Here is a 17,534-nt window from a genome sequence, read left to right as displayed (position 1 = left end):
GATAGCTGCTGAGTTAATGCCTCGTGACTTCAGTATTTAGCCACACAAATTCAGATGCGTTTCTCACGTGTGTGAAAATTGCTATGTCAGGCAAGGGATAGACCCAAGGTTTCATTATTGGTTAAGTAGCAGAAACAGAAATATATTTTCATTATCCAAGAGTTTCCTGCTATCGAGGGACTAGTAATCACATTGCCTGTTTATACTTGGGCTACCAGTAACACAGATGGAAAAAATCACATAACCTAATTCAGCCTACATGATATCACAAATAGAAACTAAACCAAATCCTGAAAAACCCTGTGTTTGAAGTCTAGACTGATTACTGGATAATGTTGTTTGTTACAGTAAGATCATACTAAAGTCATTACCTACATGGATTCATATCACCTGTATTTACGTAGTCATAATGCACATGAGCATATTTACGTCTATAGCCTAAGGAAATATATATATAAATACATGTATTTTCCCCCTTTGAGAGATAGCCTATAACAGTTGGAAAATGAAGGTAAAGACTGGAAATTATATTAAAGACAGATGTTCTACAAAAACAGAGAGCGGGTGTCACGCATAGAAACCAACGAGGAAAAAGTCTGGGGTGATTCTGGTAACAGCCTTGGGGAAAATGTGTCCAGCAACGAAGTAGTTAATCATAGCCTACTACCCCAAAAGTATTCGTCATCGTGATTGAAAATCTAATGAGCGTAGGCAAATAATGTACAAGTGTGTCAATATTTGTGGGCGTATTATGTTGTTGACATATGAAGCCTAGTCTATACGATGCGTTTATGTCTGAATGTTGGTGAAACTGAAACATTTCACAGCTGACTAAAAATACAAAAACATATCAAAACAAGGCAGCCTTGGTTGGTTGAGTTGTGTATGAAACTTTATGGGAGTGGTGTCCGGGAAAATAGCACAGGAAACCCCGCCTGCCTGCCAGCCCCAGACAGACTATAAAAAGTCTAGCACTGCATTAACAGCGCAGCGCAATCGCCCGTGTCTTGCAGCTGAAAGTGACAGGCGAACTAAAACGTTTCGAAGGACAAGAACACATAGAAGCATGTCCGATATGATCGACGACATTATCACGAGGGTAAGGTTTATTCACTGTGTTTACATTTGTGTTTTTGTTCAGATCAGTAACATAAGCTATGGTTATGCTTTAGGTTCGTAAAAAAACTACAACTAGACTATTGTATAAATTGTAGGCGACTTTGAACTTTGATTACATCTTGAAATATTCACAAAACATATTTAACATAATTAAAAGCTTAATGGGGAACAGGGCATGGGCTACAATTCTGCATCCTGGGTAGTCTATAGGATGGGTCTAACGTGATCATTTATTGACAGTCATATTTCTCTCCACAGAATCTGATCAATCTTGGTTTAGATGAACCATTCATCCAGCAACAAATTCAACCAATGGCACCTCGTCTCAACAGTTCAACGTCGTTCTTCTCACCAAAGAGCCATAGTCTAAGCTCTGAGCAACTGAACGATGATAACCCCTGGCCACTTGACATTTGGAGCAAGATGGCTCCAAGTAAACAACAGGTTTCCTTCAGACCTGACCGCTCCATGAGTCTAACCGAATCCAATATCCTTTCCTTCGGTAAAATGAAGACCCTGGATGAAGTGCCTCCACCTCCTGGATTTCCTCCACTGAACAACCCGACACCTCTCCCTTCCAACCGTTACAAAACCGAACTGTGCCGTAGCTTCCAGGAGAACGGAAGCTGTAAATATGGGAGCAAGTGTCAGTTTGCCCATGGAGAGCCTGAGCTGCGCGGTTTGTACAGGCACCCAAAATACAAAACGGAGGCCTGTCGCACCTTTTACAACTTTGGCTACTGCCCATATGGAGCCCGCTGTCACTTCATTCACGAAGAGAAACTCACCCCCTTGACCCAAAAGTTCCACAACCAAGCACTTGCTGATCAGAACCCACGTCAGCTCCGTCAGAGCGTCAGTTTTGCAGGTTTCATGGGATCACGCAGCTCTCCTCCCCCTGCGCTCCACGACCCCCTTGGCTTCACCCGTGCGCCCTCGGTGTCACCACCCCCAGCGGACATTCTCTCCCCAGTGTTCAATGACACCCAACGCAACACATTTCAGTTTTGTCAGAGCCGACCCAGTGTTGGTGACATCCACACCATCCCTATGATAGTTGAGCCACAGAAGCCCTCACGCTGCGTTTGTGGCCACGGAAATAACTTCCCAAACACTCTGAACAAATCTTACGCTATGGAGGACCGCAACAATGTCTACATCACCCAGCCAAACCTCCAGCGCTTCTCTTCTGAAGACTCCCTCTCAGATCGGGATAGTTACACCAGCACAGGCAGCACCAGCGGTTCAGAGTCCCCCACTTTTGATGGGGCTGGCAATAAGCGCCTCACCGTCTTTGCGCGCCTGTCACTCTCTGACTAGGAAACCCAAACCACACAGAGACAATCCAAATCACGAACCTCGATCAATTGTGAAGGTTCTGCTTACACAAATCAGAAATCCTATCAATATGATGCGCATCAACACTTTATACTGTTGTTTATTTATTAGTAAATTACTTGCTCAGTGAAATTTATTTGGTACTCAAACTTAGCAAAATCTGTATATTTTTTTTTATACTTATGTATATTTTCATTTAACTTTTCATCTTGTCTTCCATTAATTGCTTTCTTTAAAAATGACCTTGATGGTTATTACAGTAACAGACGTTTTAAGTGCCTTTACCTGTCTCAATCAATATGAGAAGGGCCTAGTAGCCTTACTTTAGCTGGATTACTTCGATTAGTCCTTCAAATATATGATCATATGAAACAAAAGACTCCCCTCCATTTAGTAAGCTGCCAGAACTATTTGTCAGATCTGTGCATACTGTTGGTATTTATGTGTATACCAAAAACTGTTGAAAATATTCAAACCATCAATGTGACTTGAAAAAATGACAACAAGACATTCTCTCACTGTGACATGCACTTTAAAATAGGTATTGGGAGACGAGTCTCTCTATGTAGCATTTAACCAAAGCTTTATACTTACTTGTCTACTTTTGCTACATTCTTTGTGTAAGAACAGTTTTTCATATACTTTTTTGGGACGTCCATCATATTTGAACACATCTGTGACAAAAGTGAGAAGGTGCTAGTACGCCGTCTGTGTATGTCACAGATCTAGGAGGGGGGTATTTGTGTAACCTTGCCATTTATTTAGAGACCTGTTTTGTTGCATAATGTTTTGACAACCCTGGTTGGGGTCTTACTCAACTGTAGTTGGTGACTTCTATTTCATCAGGGACTGTAACATCACAGTATTTCCATAGACTATAGGTTGACTTATTTGCCTTTTGTAATTGTATAGACTTAAACTAATATATTTATTATGATATTTATTGTGTTAATACCAATGTATTTTGTACTTATTTATCATGAACATGTCAGGGTCTGTGAAAATGATGTGTGAATTATTAAGAAAAAAAGTATGAATTTATTTTTGATCGCCTGAACAGGGAGAAATAAATGAAAATGATAAAGAAATATAATTCCTTGCATTTAATGGACTTTTTGTCAGTTTTACAGCTTGTCTCAAATTTGATTCAATAAGGCAAACATTCCTTACTACTTGATGACAACACAAACAGAAGCTATATGAGGGCAGAATATATGGTTCATGCAATGATACACACAACACATAACTTATTATATTATCAAACTGTATTTTGTGCTTAAATAATACAAAAATAGAAACAGCAGATACCCTCATTTTCTCGCTGTGAGCAACCAGTCTATATCTTTCTATAGATGGCTGTTATGTCAATACAAATGGGTGATATTGTATTTGGCCCAAATACTGTGTCAGTCACTGAAGGCATTTGACCCAAAACAACAACTTAGTCCTTATCCTGCATGCATAGAGCTCAGTTTCATGACTAGCCATGTGGATATGCTGGAATTGGTGTTTGACCATTAGATAGGGAGCTGAGCTGTAACCTAGCTGTGTGGTCAAGTGCCTGTGCATATTTGACATTCCTCTCTTAGGACGCCCTGTGCTCACCCTTGTGTTTACTCACTGGCAAGGTTGCCATGGTTAACCGTCTTTCCTCTGCTCTGTATACACTTGAGTGTGTACCAATACTTGCCATTCTTATCCCAAAATGGGTATCCATTTTTGTGATGTCAGATATGACTGTATTGCATCAGAAAGGCCTTGTATTACAAGTGAACTCCAGAAATCTCCTTTTGCAATTTGTCCCTTCATGTAAGGATAGCTGACAAGGTTTTATTGAGAAGTTTTTAATATGGGCACAGGATGAACACAAAGAGCAATGCAAACACTTCCTTAAACCTTGTATTTGAAATGTGAGGTTTATAGTGTTAAATCAACCTCACTACTTCAATAGCCTACTTTTCCTCAATCCAGTAAGGCCTTCAAACGTTTATACGCTGCACATTTCTGATGGGATCATCTGAAAGTCCTTCTCCAAGAATAAGGAAGGGGTTAAAAAGCAAACCTGAACGCAGACATGCTACTAGGGTGAAAAAGTTTGGGTATATTACTGGAAACTTTTGAATTGATGTATCTTTCAAGGATTTTATGTAATCTATCAAAAGACATCTAGTGGCCCTTTTGGGTACTTCAGATTTCCACATGTCTGTAATAATCTCTGGCCCTCTGTGTGGCCTTATTGCATGTAAAATATATGAAAGAATTGAATAAGATGATTTTAAAATTTAAAAATAATGGCAAAGCTGTAAAACATTATGCTAAATATAAACAATCAACTTATTGAATACCATTGGTGATTAACATGAGAGTTTCAGCATGAAATATCAGTTCTAATTATAAATACAAAATGTTTACAAACATTTATTTTACTATGTCAATATGTAGTTGTCAATGTTTTGGCGTCAAACTGGTGGCAATTGTGAAAAAAGTCAATAGTTGGAAGAGTTGCAGAGTTAATTGAGAACTAAGCCCTTGTTAATTAGATTATTTTTTCATTATTTAGGCAATTTTCTCTTGAACCATATGGTCTATCAACTAGAAACTCATGGACTATATGTACACACAGATATAAAAAATACTACACATGAATAACAAAAGTTATGCTGGATTGCCATCATTTTCTGTTAATTACTAAAATTACTGAATATTCTGGTAATTTTGGTAAATTACCAGTAGTTTTGTAACCCTATATGCTACCAAGTTCATATGCTTTTCAGTTTGCCATTTACTCTAAATGAGAGGTTGCTGGGAATAGCCTACTAATACAAATCAGGCTACGCCAATGGATTGGATATGCTATCTTCTCACTGTCAATGCAATCAGCAGTGAAGAAACAGTGCTAAAGGCTAACACCTCCAGATAAACCTGTCCTGAGATCAGTTATCTGTGCATGTACGTACATAGCCCTAATCCATCTGTAGGGAAAACACAACCTTTGAACAGGTCACCAATACAGACAGATCAATAGCTGCAACAATTTGTCCACTACATTGCCCACATTCTATGGGAGCACAAGCTATTGTTATTTGTTAAGGTAATGTAATCTTGCATGGTGCTGCTGGCGTGGTTTTCACTTCTAGCTTAAGGAAAGTGAACCCCACTCAATGGTTTGATGCATGAGATAAACAGCGCTGTTGAAACCGCAGCATATCTAATTGTGACAGCTACAAGTGAGGTAAAGGATATGACAAATTCACACCATCTATTCATTTGTTGCCTTTCCCACTTCCTCTTTCCTCTTCTGTTCTTCCTCAAGATGGGTAGTAGAAGTGTCAGTTGACAAGGAGGAAGTTCAAGCTTGATCTGAAGAACAGAATATCTTTCTGTCAATACAGATGATCTTGCCATTACATTTTCTCTGTATTTCAACCAAGACCTTAGAATGCAGGACCAGAGGGGCCCCTCACAGCACTCCTAGGAAGACCATGTCGTTAAACAAAAACACCTACCATAGGGGAACTGTGATTTCAGGCCATCAGTCACGTCAATAAAGAAATCAATTCACAGTCCATTTKGTTTATCTTGTCCTTTAAGTCAGTACAGACACAGGATGTGTTGCCATAACAACAGAGGCCGTCCAGTGAAATCAAATAACCAACACAGAGCACAAAACGGGCAGTGTGTTTTCTCTAGGTTTGGCATATCCTCACACTGCAAACATAGACAGCTGGTGGACCATGCATTGTGGTTTGGACCGCATCAGTGTAATGCCGCATATGGTGTGTTTCTTTAGTTTATTTTTGCCTTTTATCTTTTGGAATGGTTAGTGAAATCCCTATCTTTAGTTGGCATTTTGATAGATTGTTAATGTCAGCATTATGCTAGTTTATATACGTTTTGTAGATTCCTGCCAAGGAGGATATATTTACTGTCTATGATAAACTACATTACACCTTGTGTTAAGTACCCAGTTCTGTAGAAATGGTCACATGGTGAGTCACAAATGAATCCTATTCGCTCTACTCTGATCTGATTCCAAGTCTCAACAGTTATACCTTAGTACAGATTTTTGTTTTTTTGTATCCAGAATAACTGATAAAGTAATATTATAGAGAGCATTACTAATGCCGTCTTTTTGTAGGCACCAACTCCAACACGGCTCGTTGGCCAAAGCCTATGGGGAAATGAATGTTTTTTGGGGGATAAATGCCAAAAATAAGGTCTGTAGTATGAGATAATCTTCATCAGCGAACGTAACTTTTGGTGAATTTTGAAGCATTTCTGTAATCAAAACAAGCATCTAAAGCACATAAAGGCTTCATAATTTATAAAGGCCACGTTAACTGACTGATATTATCTGATAGAACAAACTTAGAAGATCTCCTAAGCCTGTGTTAACCTCAGACCTCATTTTCGGCATTTATGACAAAAACCCTATTCTTTCCCCATAGGAATGGCTGAATGACCCAGTCGTGACTTATTTACATTTTTATGCACTACAAGCTGGCAAGCTCTGTGGCTATCTATTCTGGACTGACAGTATGATGATTTATTAGCATGGCAAACTGATCCTAACCCCCATTCCTTCTTGCAATGCCTTTAGAGACCTCTAGGGGTCTGCAATAACTCACTTTGCCTTGTGGCCTAAACCCAAAAGAATAACTGTTCTTACAGAACCTCATAATGTGGACAGAGGAAGGACAATGGGATCAGAAATGTCTTATTTTAAGCATAAGGTTTCCTCAGGCAGAGTGTGGTTTACCTGTGCCCTGGCAACGTTGTCTTAGCGCAGACAAGCAGATCCATAATCAAAGGCCAAAAATCCTCCCAACATCAATGTTTAACCACTCGTAAGAGATAAAATATAAACAAAATACATTACTCCATCAGCGTCATTGTGGACCGTCAAGACCCACCCCCACAAGCAAACAGGAGATAGTAGGCCTAATAGACAGTCTACTATTAGAAAACAGTGAAGCCTTACAAAACCCAAAATCATTTGAATAATACATTTGCTAGTGTGGACATTGTTTTGTTTAGCATACAGGCCATCGAAAAACATGTATGACTAAAAGCAATGTTTTGAACAAGGTATCTACTGTTTTTCCATAAAAAATGACATATCCCTAAAACACATCCTTCTACGTACAGTAACAAACACAAACAGGCAAACTTCCTTTACAAACATGAGCGACACGAGGAAAGTTAATTCAGGAGCACCACAATATGAACAGTTTGAAAGCAGTCAATTTCAACCACTCTCTATCAACGTTTGCTGAGAGGTGTTTGCTAGAGCAGCAGTTCAAAGGTAGAACTGGTCTATTTGCACAAGTTACCGAGGCAAGACAAGATTAATTGCAAAAGCCTCTTGAAACAGGCGTGCTCAGCGTCATGGAAACAAGTCTGGTTTCTATTCTGCCGATGCAAGTCAGTGTCAAATCCTATCAAGACTCCTCCGGCCAAGAACAACACAGAGGGAGAATTCTTACATACCTAATGTGGAGCATGTGGGCACAGTAATATGAGCTATGGAGAAGTTATTGCAACAGTCACATTTATTAAGCACTGCTACAGTTTTGTGTTTGGAGTCAGGTATATTCAAGGTTGAACGGTGCACTCCCTACGCTATTATAATCATTCAGGGCTGGCTATAAAACTTCACCCAAGTCAAATCAAAGGTACTTTATATGAACGTGTATTTTGGCAGGTGTGTGTATAGGCAGTTGGCACATCTCTGAGCCAAGTGTTTAAGCTAAACAAATAACTGAACAATGGGGGAAATTGACGAAAGAATCAGAGAGTTGGGAAATAGGCTTTAAATGTGTTTGGCTTTGTTAATCAAGTTAAACTGAGGGAGCTCCATTGAAGACTTCGGACTTTGTGGTGTGTTGACTTTATTCATTGGGTGTTATGCGGGAAGTCAGGCCATGGGATACAGGCTATTGTACGGGACAGATTGAAATGTAGTGGGGGGGATGGGATGGTCCAACTCAAGGTGTCGCCAAAGTAAAAAAAATATATCCTCATGAGCCTCCCTTTGTCTGTCAAATAAATTGAACACCCTACCCCATCATAGAATTAACTAAAAAATAATGTTTACGACCAAAAACAACAACTGTAGCAACCCTGTGTTTATAAATATGGATATAGACTTTGCCACTTCAACATGCTTTTGTGGCACTGTTGATACCATGCAGTGGTATGGGCCAGAAGGTTCGCCGACCACCACCGATGAGCTCACTCTCCCTGCCTGTCTCATTACACTATGATCAGAGCCGGCTGGCAGACAATGATCAGCTAGGGTCGAAATCAGACTTTCAACATTTGGATGCCATATTTATAATTGTATAAAATATATGCAAGGAATTTTCCACCAACAGGTTTCTATGCCAATGCACCAGACAACCAATAAACAAAGCATACCGACTTCAGGCACTTCGAAATCATGGTTTGCATTTTCAACACCACAATAAAAAGACTATGTCAATTTTGACAAACAGAAAATTCATCCCTCCCTGCCTTGTAAGCTTACCCAGTATCGAAGGCTTGGCTTGACATCTCCGAATGTCATTCAACTTTTCGGTGTTTTGTAACGGACGGCTCTTTCCATTCATCAATTGCACAGTTTGAATTGATTGATTGATTGATTGATTGATTTTATTTGTCAGTAAAAACAAACACATAAATACATAAAGATTTTCTTCAGTGACCGAGATTGCACAATACATTCAGGGACTTATTTCCATTGTGGTCCCTATGTTTTACATGAACACATATACAATTACATAGATATAGACACATTACAGAGATCGAGACGGAAAAAAATTCTCAACCTCGAGATGAGTGTGAGGGGGGAGTTTAAGTACAATTCTTCCAAGCTTGTTTGGCTGGTAGCTTATTCTTTAGATGTTTGGGGCTGCTGGTGAACCATGATGTGCAGGCATACGCACTTGCCAGAGTATTTAGGGTGTCTATAGCTAGGTTCCCATCCAATTGGAGACATTGGTGCCGGACAACATGACAGGGAGGATTTTAATTGACCAGACATTTGAGACATTTTACAGACATCCATATGCATTCAGATGCGACCTGGCACAGCCAGCGCCATCAATAAAAGAGGGATGTTGGCCAAATGAGCCTCATTTTCATGTCCTTAAAAACAGCCTGTAACAAACTATAAAAAGTTGGATGCAGTAAAAAGCAGCAGGCCCGACTAGACAGGGTACAGAGGAGGGCCTTGAGGATCTGCTCCAGAGGTGGAGCAGCCCAACCACAGCCACCCGCCACTGCAGAGCAGGCGAGAGCAGTCTGCAGTGCACCTGGTGAAGGACATGCACACCCTTGACCATCCACTGAACGACTTGCTCCCTCCAAAAGAGGTAACTGCACCACCAGGCTCCTGAGAAACACACACGGACTGTCCTGTATATCCGCCCGTACGAACCGCCTGCGAAATGCCAATCTACCCACTGCTGTCAGACTGTACAGTAACTCTAGCTCTTAAATGGTTTCCCCAAACATTTTATTTTTTACAATCACATTTTAACATTTCAATTTCCATCATGAAAAATATTCTGTAATGTTTCAAGTGTTCTATATTCTATTTAAAGTCCATTCAGAAAGTATTCAGACCTTTGGCACTACCCTCTCTACAACAGCTTGGCATCCGACCATAAGACTGCTGAACAATTAATCAAATGGCCACCCAGACTACTTACATTGACCCCCCCCCACTCTCTGTTTATTATCTATACATAGTCACTTTACCCKTACCTACATGTACAAATTACCTCGACTAACCTGTACCTCTGGACAATGACTCGGTACCGGTAACCCCTGTATATAGCCTCGTTATTGTTCTATTATTTTTTACTTTAGTTAGTTAGTAAATATTTTCTTAACACTATTTCTTGAACTGCATTGTTGGTTTAGGGCTTGAAAGTAAGCATTTCACGATAAGGTCTACACATGTTGTACTCAGCGCATGTGACAAATTCGATTTGATTTGATTTGATTACAGCCTCAATCCTTCTTGCGTATGATACTACAAGCATGGCACACCTGTATTTGGGGAGTTTCTCCCATTCTTCTCTGCAGATCCTCTCAAGCTCTGTCAGGTTGGATGGGGAGCGTCACTGCACAGCTATTTTCAGGTCTCTCCAGAGATGTTTGATCGGGTTCAAGTCCAGGCTCTGGCTGGGCCACTCAAGGACATTCAGAGACTTGTCCCGAAGCCACTCCTGCGTTGTCTTGGTTGTGTGCTTAGTGTTGTTGTCCTGTTGGAAGGTGAACCTTCTCCTCAGTGTGAGATCCGGAGCACTCTGGAGCAGGTTTTCATCAAGGATCTCTCTGTACTTTGCTCTGTTCATCTGTCCCTCGATCCTGATAAGTTTCCCAGTCCCTGCCACTGAAAAACATCCCCACAGCATGATGCTGCCACCACCATGCTTCACCGTAGGGATGGTGCCCGGTTTCCCCCAGACGTGATGTTTGGCATTCAGGCCAAAGAGTTCATTCTTTGTTTCATCAGACCAGAGAATCTTCTTTCTCATGGTCTGAGAGTCCTTTAAGTACCTTTTGAACAATTCCTTCGACCTCATGGCTTGGGCTTTGCTCTGACATGCACGGGACTTATATAGACAGGTGTTTGCTTCTCCAAATCATGTCCAACAAAATTGAATTTACCACAGGTGGACTCCAATCAAATTGTAGAACCATCTCAAGAATGATCAAAGGAAACCTTCATTTCGAGTCTCACAGCAAAGGGTCTGAATACTTGTGTAAATAAGGGGTTTCTGTTTGTTTTTGATTTTATAATTAGTAAATATTTTGTAGGGAATTTTTTTTCTTCTATACATAAGGCTGTAACGTAACAAAATGTGGAAAACAGGAAGGGGTCTGAATACTTTCCGAATGCACTGTATATCACATATTGTGTGTTTTAATTAGTGTTTTGCAATTCTTATTCATGTCAATTCTACATTTCTTCAGTTTTATCTGTGAGCAAGAATAAATAAACTGAAAAACACTATTCCTTGTGTTTTGATGTGTATGTCATACAAAACTTTATAGCCAATTTCTTTTATTGCTTTTAAGACAACTTTCTTAAAACAATAATTGTCCAACTCAGAGTTGAGCTGTCAGATATTTGAGCACTAAATGTATCAAGGCACTAGACCTATAGGCTTATAGGCTGTGTGATATTAATATTTTAATAAATATATAGCCTATATAATAATATATATATATATAAATATATATTTTTGCCTTTACCTCCCTTATCTCCCCTCATTTGCTCACATTGTATTATGTGAGCAACTGTATTATTGACTGTATGTTTGTTTTACTCCATGTGTAACTCAACTTGCCTACCTGGTTAAATAAAGGTGAAATAAAATAAATAAATACAAATAAAAGGAAGAGAAACTTAGGCCTAACCCCAGAGAGAGCGAGAGATATGCCGGTGGCATGCTACGACACCGGTATGCATTTCTTCATGTCAGATGGCTACTGCATCTGCTATATAGACGACCAGAACATGTTTTATAAAGATTATATCGTTAGATTATAGGAGTAACAGTCTTCCTCAACTCAACTTCAGCTGTTGGAGTAAGTTGGAGCGCTGCCTTCATATCATAGGCCTACAGTAGCTACATCTTAATAATAGCCACACCATACCAAACCTTCACAATCTTTTCGAAATGTATTAGGGTAATATCAAAAGTAAGTCAAGCCATTGTTTATGGGGGAAATACGAGCAGATGAGCGAATGTAAACCAGGGAAAAAGCACACTACCCTCCCCTGTGCCAAATAAAAAAAGCACACAACCCTCCCCAAAGCAAAATAAAAAAAGTTTGACAACCCTCCCTTATTTTGGACAACCCTTCCCCCTCAGTAAATTTTGACCTGTCCCTAACAATATAATACTGGGGCATGTGATTTGGCATCATTCTGTGCCAAAGGGGGAAGGGAAGAAAATGTTAAATCAGAAGAAAACAGAATATGTATTTAACATTCTGTGCTTTCTACTAAATAAGAACCATCTTCTTCACGGTGCAATTGCAATACGTCACGTTTTGACAACGCTGAACAGATTCAGTAGTAGTCCGAAGGTGTCTTCCTTGCCAAGTCTTAGTGTGACCTCAGTCCATTCTAAAGTAAAACGTGTCTTACATTTCCTCAAAGATAAGGAGCTTTGAGTTGATTGAGCCTGTCGAGTAAAAGTAAAAGCTTTGGGAGGGGGAATTTTTCTTCCCTCACGGCCCGGCATGTGCCAACTTCTCTCTTTCTCCGTATGTGTGCGTCACGGCCCTCTCCACTGCTCCTGTAAGGAATGCAGAGAGAGAGAGAAAACGTGGCTATAAAAGGAGATCACTTCCACTCATGGGCGTTGACGTCAGTGGACAGTTATTTCCCTCTACTCTACTCACTTTAGTACAAGCAAAGCTAAAGCAGCTCATCCTCTGCTTTGCAGCTACATTCAATGCGATGACTCTAAACCAGTTTAGAAGTTTGCCATTTTTGTCCTCACAGTCTCTAGCATGCCTTTCAATAAAACACACTTTAGCTCTCTAGGGTGGGAATAAATAGTGCCCTTTGGAGGATGCCCTTGGTCACCGGAAATCAAATGATGGTCAACCCTAGAAAAATATATGCGTATCTTACGGGAGTAAAAATATATTTTAATAATTCACCACTGTGACATACCATCTCCCAAGCTATTTTTCTTTGTCTTGTGCTTTTACTATTGAGCATGTAAAATGAAGTGAAAAAAGGGTATAAATGGACTCAAAAAAGGGAAACAGACATCAACACCAAAGCAATGCTCTCACATAGTGAGGCCATCTCCTTTTGAACCCTGCCATTGGCTGATGATCTGTACAGGGCATACCTTGTGTCACTCTCTTCTGCAAAATAAATACCCTGTCAGCCTGTTTCACATCTCCAGTTTTCCCCCAAAAATACATCTTTCACCAACCATGTGTTTAAGACCTGCAGAAGTTCAGACCAACGTTCCTGTTTGATGTTCCTTTGTGAAACCCTAGCCCTGGGTGGTCATTACGACGTGCATATAAAAAAAGGCAACACACAATAAAATCACATTTCTGGCTCCATTTTCAACTTGACCTCAGATATCTTGCACCGGGAACTCTTCAACTATTGTCCCAGAGTTCTTTCCACTCGCACAATAAGCATGCACTGAAATAGCACGCACACAATGGTGTCCTGAGGGAATTTGACTCCACACAGTTAAGAAATGCCTTGACAAAGCCATGCATGTTTGCAGTTGTTGGTTGCACAATGATAGTCATGCATAACAACAGCAAATAGGTTTGCCTTATTATGGAGCATGGGAATCCTGTGGGTGGGAATGGACCTCTGATGAAGCTTGACAATCAGATGGCATAGACTCATTAGTAATGTGCTTCTGAAGCTTTCATTACAGCTTTATGAAGTTTCTACTGTCATGTCAATTTAACGAAACTTGCAACCATTCATTCTTGTTCATGGCGATTCCCCCCCAAATACATATAGCCCCCACTTCAAAACAAAATTACATTGAGATCCCAAAGCAGCAATGACAGTCATGCATTTTCTTTATAAGTCTAGCTGAGAATGCAGTAATTTTGCATACAAGAGGGAAACTGTCTTAGCATAGCACAGATGGTCATACTTCAAATAGGTAATTACAATTCTGTGTTTTTGTTAGGTCTTAAATAAGCACTGGTTAGTGTTTGAAATACAGCACATGACATTGCAATTACATGGTAGCGGACAGTGGTGTAAAGTACTTAAGTAAAAACACTTTAAAGTACGTACTACTTAAGCAGTTTTGGGGGGTATCTGTACTTCCCTTACTATTTAAATTTTGGGCAACTTTTACTTCACTACATTCCTAAAGAAAATAACATACTTTTACTCCCTACATTTTCCATGACATCCAAAAGTACTCGTTACATTTTGAATGCTTAAAAGGACAGGAAAATTGTCCTATTCACACACTTATCAAGAGAACATCTCCGGTCATCCCTACTGCCTCTGATCTGGCTGACTTACTAAACACAAATGCATCTTCTGTAAATTATGTCTGAGTGTTGGGGGGTGCCCCTGGCTATCCGTACATTTTCAAAACAAGACAACGGTTCCATCTGRTTTGCTTAATATAAGTAATTTGAAATGATTTATACTTTTACTTTTGATACTGAAGTATATTTAGAACCAAATACTTTTAGACTTTTACTCAAGTAGTATTTTACTGGGTGACTTCCACTTTTACTTGAGTAACTTTCTATTAAGGTATCTATACTTTTACTCAAGTATGACAATTGCGTACTTTTTCCACCACTGGTAACGGACAATTCTCCTTTGTGGACAGGCTGTCCATGCTGGGTATTTGAACAGGTGTGTGAATTCTGTTAGGGTGGTATGTATAGTGCGCTTTGAATGGTATATTACTGGCATACTGTGGTAACTCGACTGCAGAGGATAGCAAAATTATTGCCTCTCTCAGTGAAAATAATCCATCATGGAAAAAGTAAGCTAGAAAAAAAGGATGGAAGAACAATGGAAACATACCGGGAACGTCAAAACTCAACGTAAGACATCTGTTTCCAGTAAACTTTCTCTCCATCCACCATTTCTTAACATCTCTCTGGACTTGAAGAATGTATCAATTTACATTTCTCTGGTTGATTAAACAGATTGTCAAGGACCCAGTGAAACATTGTTACTGTTCCGTGGAAGAATAACTACCCTTGTGTGTTTTGAAAGTGGCTGAGACTAAATTGCCATCTTCAAGGCTCATTATTTGCCTAGCCTAGTCTCAGAATATCAGCGGCCACTTCAAAAGGTGAGCACCAACTCCCAGCAACTCTTATCCTCCTGGGGAATGGGACACCTGTGCACTGTAACCCCCACTTTTCTCCCTCAATTGGGCTTTATGATGGAGTCTACTGAAAAGCCTATTAGGACCATTCATAGTCACTGAAGGTCTACATATTACCGTATTGGTAGAGCTGCCGGTCAGACTGGACTAGGGTCCAAAATATGCAGCCCTCAGAGCTTGGGGAGTGTTTGTTGACAACGTCAGACTTGATTAACCTACGGCTGGTAGTTACTGACGACCATAAAAGGGGAACTGATACTCATGCTGACGAGCTGTTTATGATTTGCTCAATAAGCTGTGGTTTATGTCGTAAATGTTGAACTAGGATAAAGCGMATTCTCAGCATAATGAAATAATCAAGTGTGGGCTTTTTACTTCAAATCAAATCAAACTTTATTTGTCACATGCGACGAATACAATAAGTGTAGACCTTACCGGGAAATGCTTACGTGCAAGCCCTTAACCAAGAGTGCAGTTCAAGAAGAGCTAAGAAAATATTGACCAAATAAACTAAAGTAAAAAATGTAAAATAATAAAAAGTAACAAAATAACGAGGCTATATACATGGGGTACCGGTACCTAGTCAGTGTGCGGGGGTACGGGTTAGTCGAGGTAATTTGTACATGTAGGTAGGGGTGAAGTGACTATGCATAGATAGTCGAGTAGCAGCAGTGTAAAAACAATGGGGTGGGGTCAATGTTAGTCTGGTGGCCATTTGATTAAATGTTCAGCAGTCTTATGGATTGGGGGTAGAAGCTGTTGAGGAGCCTTTTGGTCCTAGACTTGGCGCTCCGGTACCGCTTGCCGTGCGGTAGCAGAGAAAACAGTCTATGACTTGGGTGACTGGAGTCTCTGACAATTTTATGGTCTTTCCTCTGACACCACCTAGTATATAGGTCTTGGATTGCAGGAAGCTTGGCCCCAGTGATGTACTGGGCCGTACGTACTACCCTCTGTAGCGCCTTATGGTCAGATGCCGAGCAGTTGCCATACCAGGCGGTGATGCAACCCATCAGGATGCTCTCGATGGTGCAGCTGTAGAATTTTTTGAGGATCTGGGGACCCCATGCCAAATCTTTTCAGTCTCCTGAGGGGGAAAAGGTTTTGTCGTGCCCTCTTCACAACTGTCTTGGTGTGTTTGGACCATGATAGTTCGTTGGTGATGTGGACACCAAGGAACTTGAAACTCTCGACCCGCTCCACTACAGCCCCGTTGATGTTCATGGGGGCCTGTTCGGCCCGCCTTTTCCTGTAGTCCACGATCAGCTCCTTTGTCTTTCTCACATTAAGGGAGAGGTTGTTGTCCTGGGACCACAATGCCAGTTCTCTGACCTCCTCCCTATATGCTGTCTCGTCGTTGTCGATGATCAGGCCTACAACTGTTGTTGTCAGCAAACTTAATGATGGTGTTGGAGTCGTGTTTGGCCACGCAGTCATGGTCAAAGGCTTTTTACTTAAAACATACAGGTGGTGCTGGCCTATGAGAAAAGATGGCTAATCCTTGTGTATCATAAGAAGTTACTTGAACATTGATTTGAAAACAATTTTGGGAATAGAGTCTCAGATTATTGGTGCATGATATTGAAAATTGGATGATATTAGTTTTACTCAAGGGCAGTGTAGGGAGAAAACTTGTAATATAATATAATTGCTTCAGCTATGCCATAAAGTAGATTTTTTATGCAATGTTTTAGAATTATTATAACGTTATTATACAATTTTTTTTGAGTAAACGCTTTTTGCCCCTGAGTTTCTTGGTTCAAGGCATTAAATCTTGGGACATCTTGGGCTCCCGGGTGGCGCAGAGGTCTAAGGCACTGCATCTTAGTGCTAGAGGCGTCACTACAGACCCTGGCTCAATCCTGGGCTGTATCACAACCGGCCGTGATTGGGAGTCCCATAGGGCGGCGCACGGTTGGCCCAGCGTCATTAGGGTTTGGCCGGGGTAGGCCGTCATTGAATTTGTTCTTAACTGACTTGCCTAGTTAAATAAAGGTTATATAAAATAAAATAAATATTGGGAAATAGTTTCAGGCAAAAAAGTGTCTGCAAAGAAACGGTTTCGATGTTTCAACCTGTTGCATAAAAACAACAGAAAGACAACCGTAACACATTTTGGAATGCTCATTGCCCTGCAGCCATTCAGGAAGACAGATTAAATCTTCCACATTAGCCGTAGGAAAGTAAAACAAG

At 40.4% G+C, this 17,534-nt stretch overlaps 1 protein-coding gene across 1 annotated transcript; it reads left to right on the top strand.

Annotated features, from left to right (window-relative positions):
* Positions 1-978: 978 nt before the first annotated feature.
* On the top strand, positions 979-3,027 carry zgc:162730 (mRNA decay activator protein ZFP36). The gene is made up of 2 exons (XM_023982583.2): positions 979-1,099; positions 1,378-3,027. Exons 1-2 carry the CDS (start codon positions 1,067-1,069, stop codon positions 2,437-2,439), a joined length of 1,095 nt encoding a protein of 364 aa, XP_023838351.1. The 5' UTR covers positions 979-1,066; the 3' UTR covers positions 2,440-3,027.
* The last annotated feature ends 14,507 nt before the right edge of the window (positions 3,028-17,534 follow it).

This window comes from Salvelinus sp. IW2-2015, linkage group LG4p (assembly GCF_002910315.2).
Source record: "Salvelinus sp. IW2-2015 linkage group LG4p, ASM291031v2, whole genome shotgun sequence".
In the NCBI taxonomy this organism is placed as follows: domain Eukaryota; kingdom Metazoa; phylum Chordata; class Actinopteri; order Salmoniformes; family Salmonidae; genus Salvelinus; species Salvelinus sp. IW2-2015.
Note: the sequence above shows the minus strand (reverse complement) of the source record. Positions and strands in the feature narration are given on the sequence as shown.

Excerpts from the sequence above, each read along its gene's own strand:
- zgc:162730 (XM_023982583.2), top strand. The coding sequence starts at position 1,067 with ATGTCCGATATGATCGACGACATTATCACGAGG. Across the intron at positions 1,100-1,377 it reads TCGACGACATTATCACGAGG|AATCTGATCAATCTTGGTTT; the intron begins GTAAGGTTTATT and ends TTCTCTCCACAG.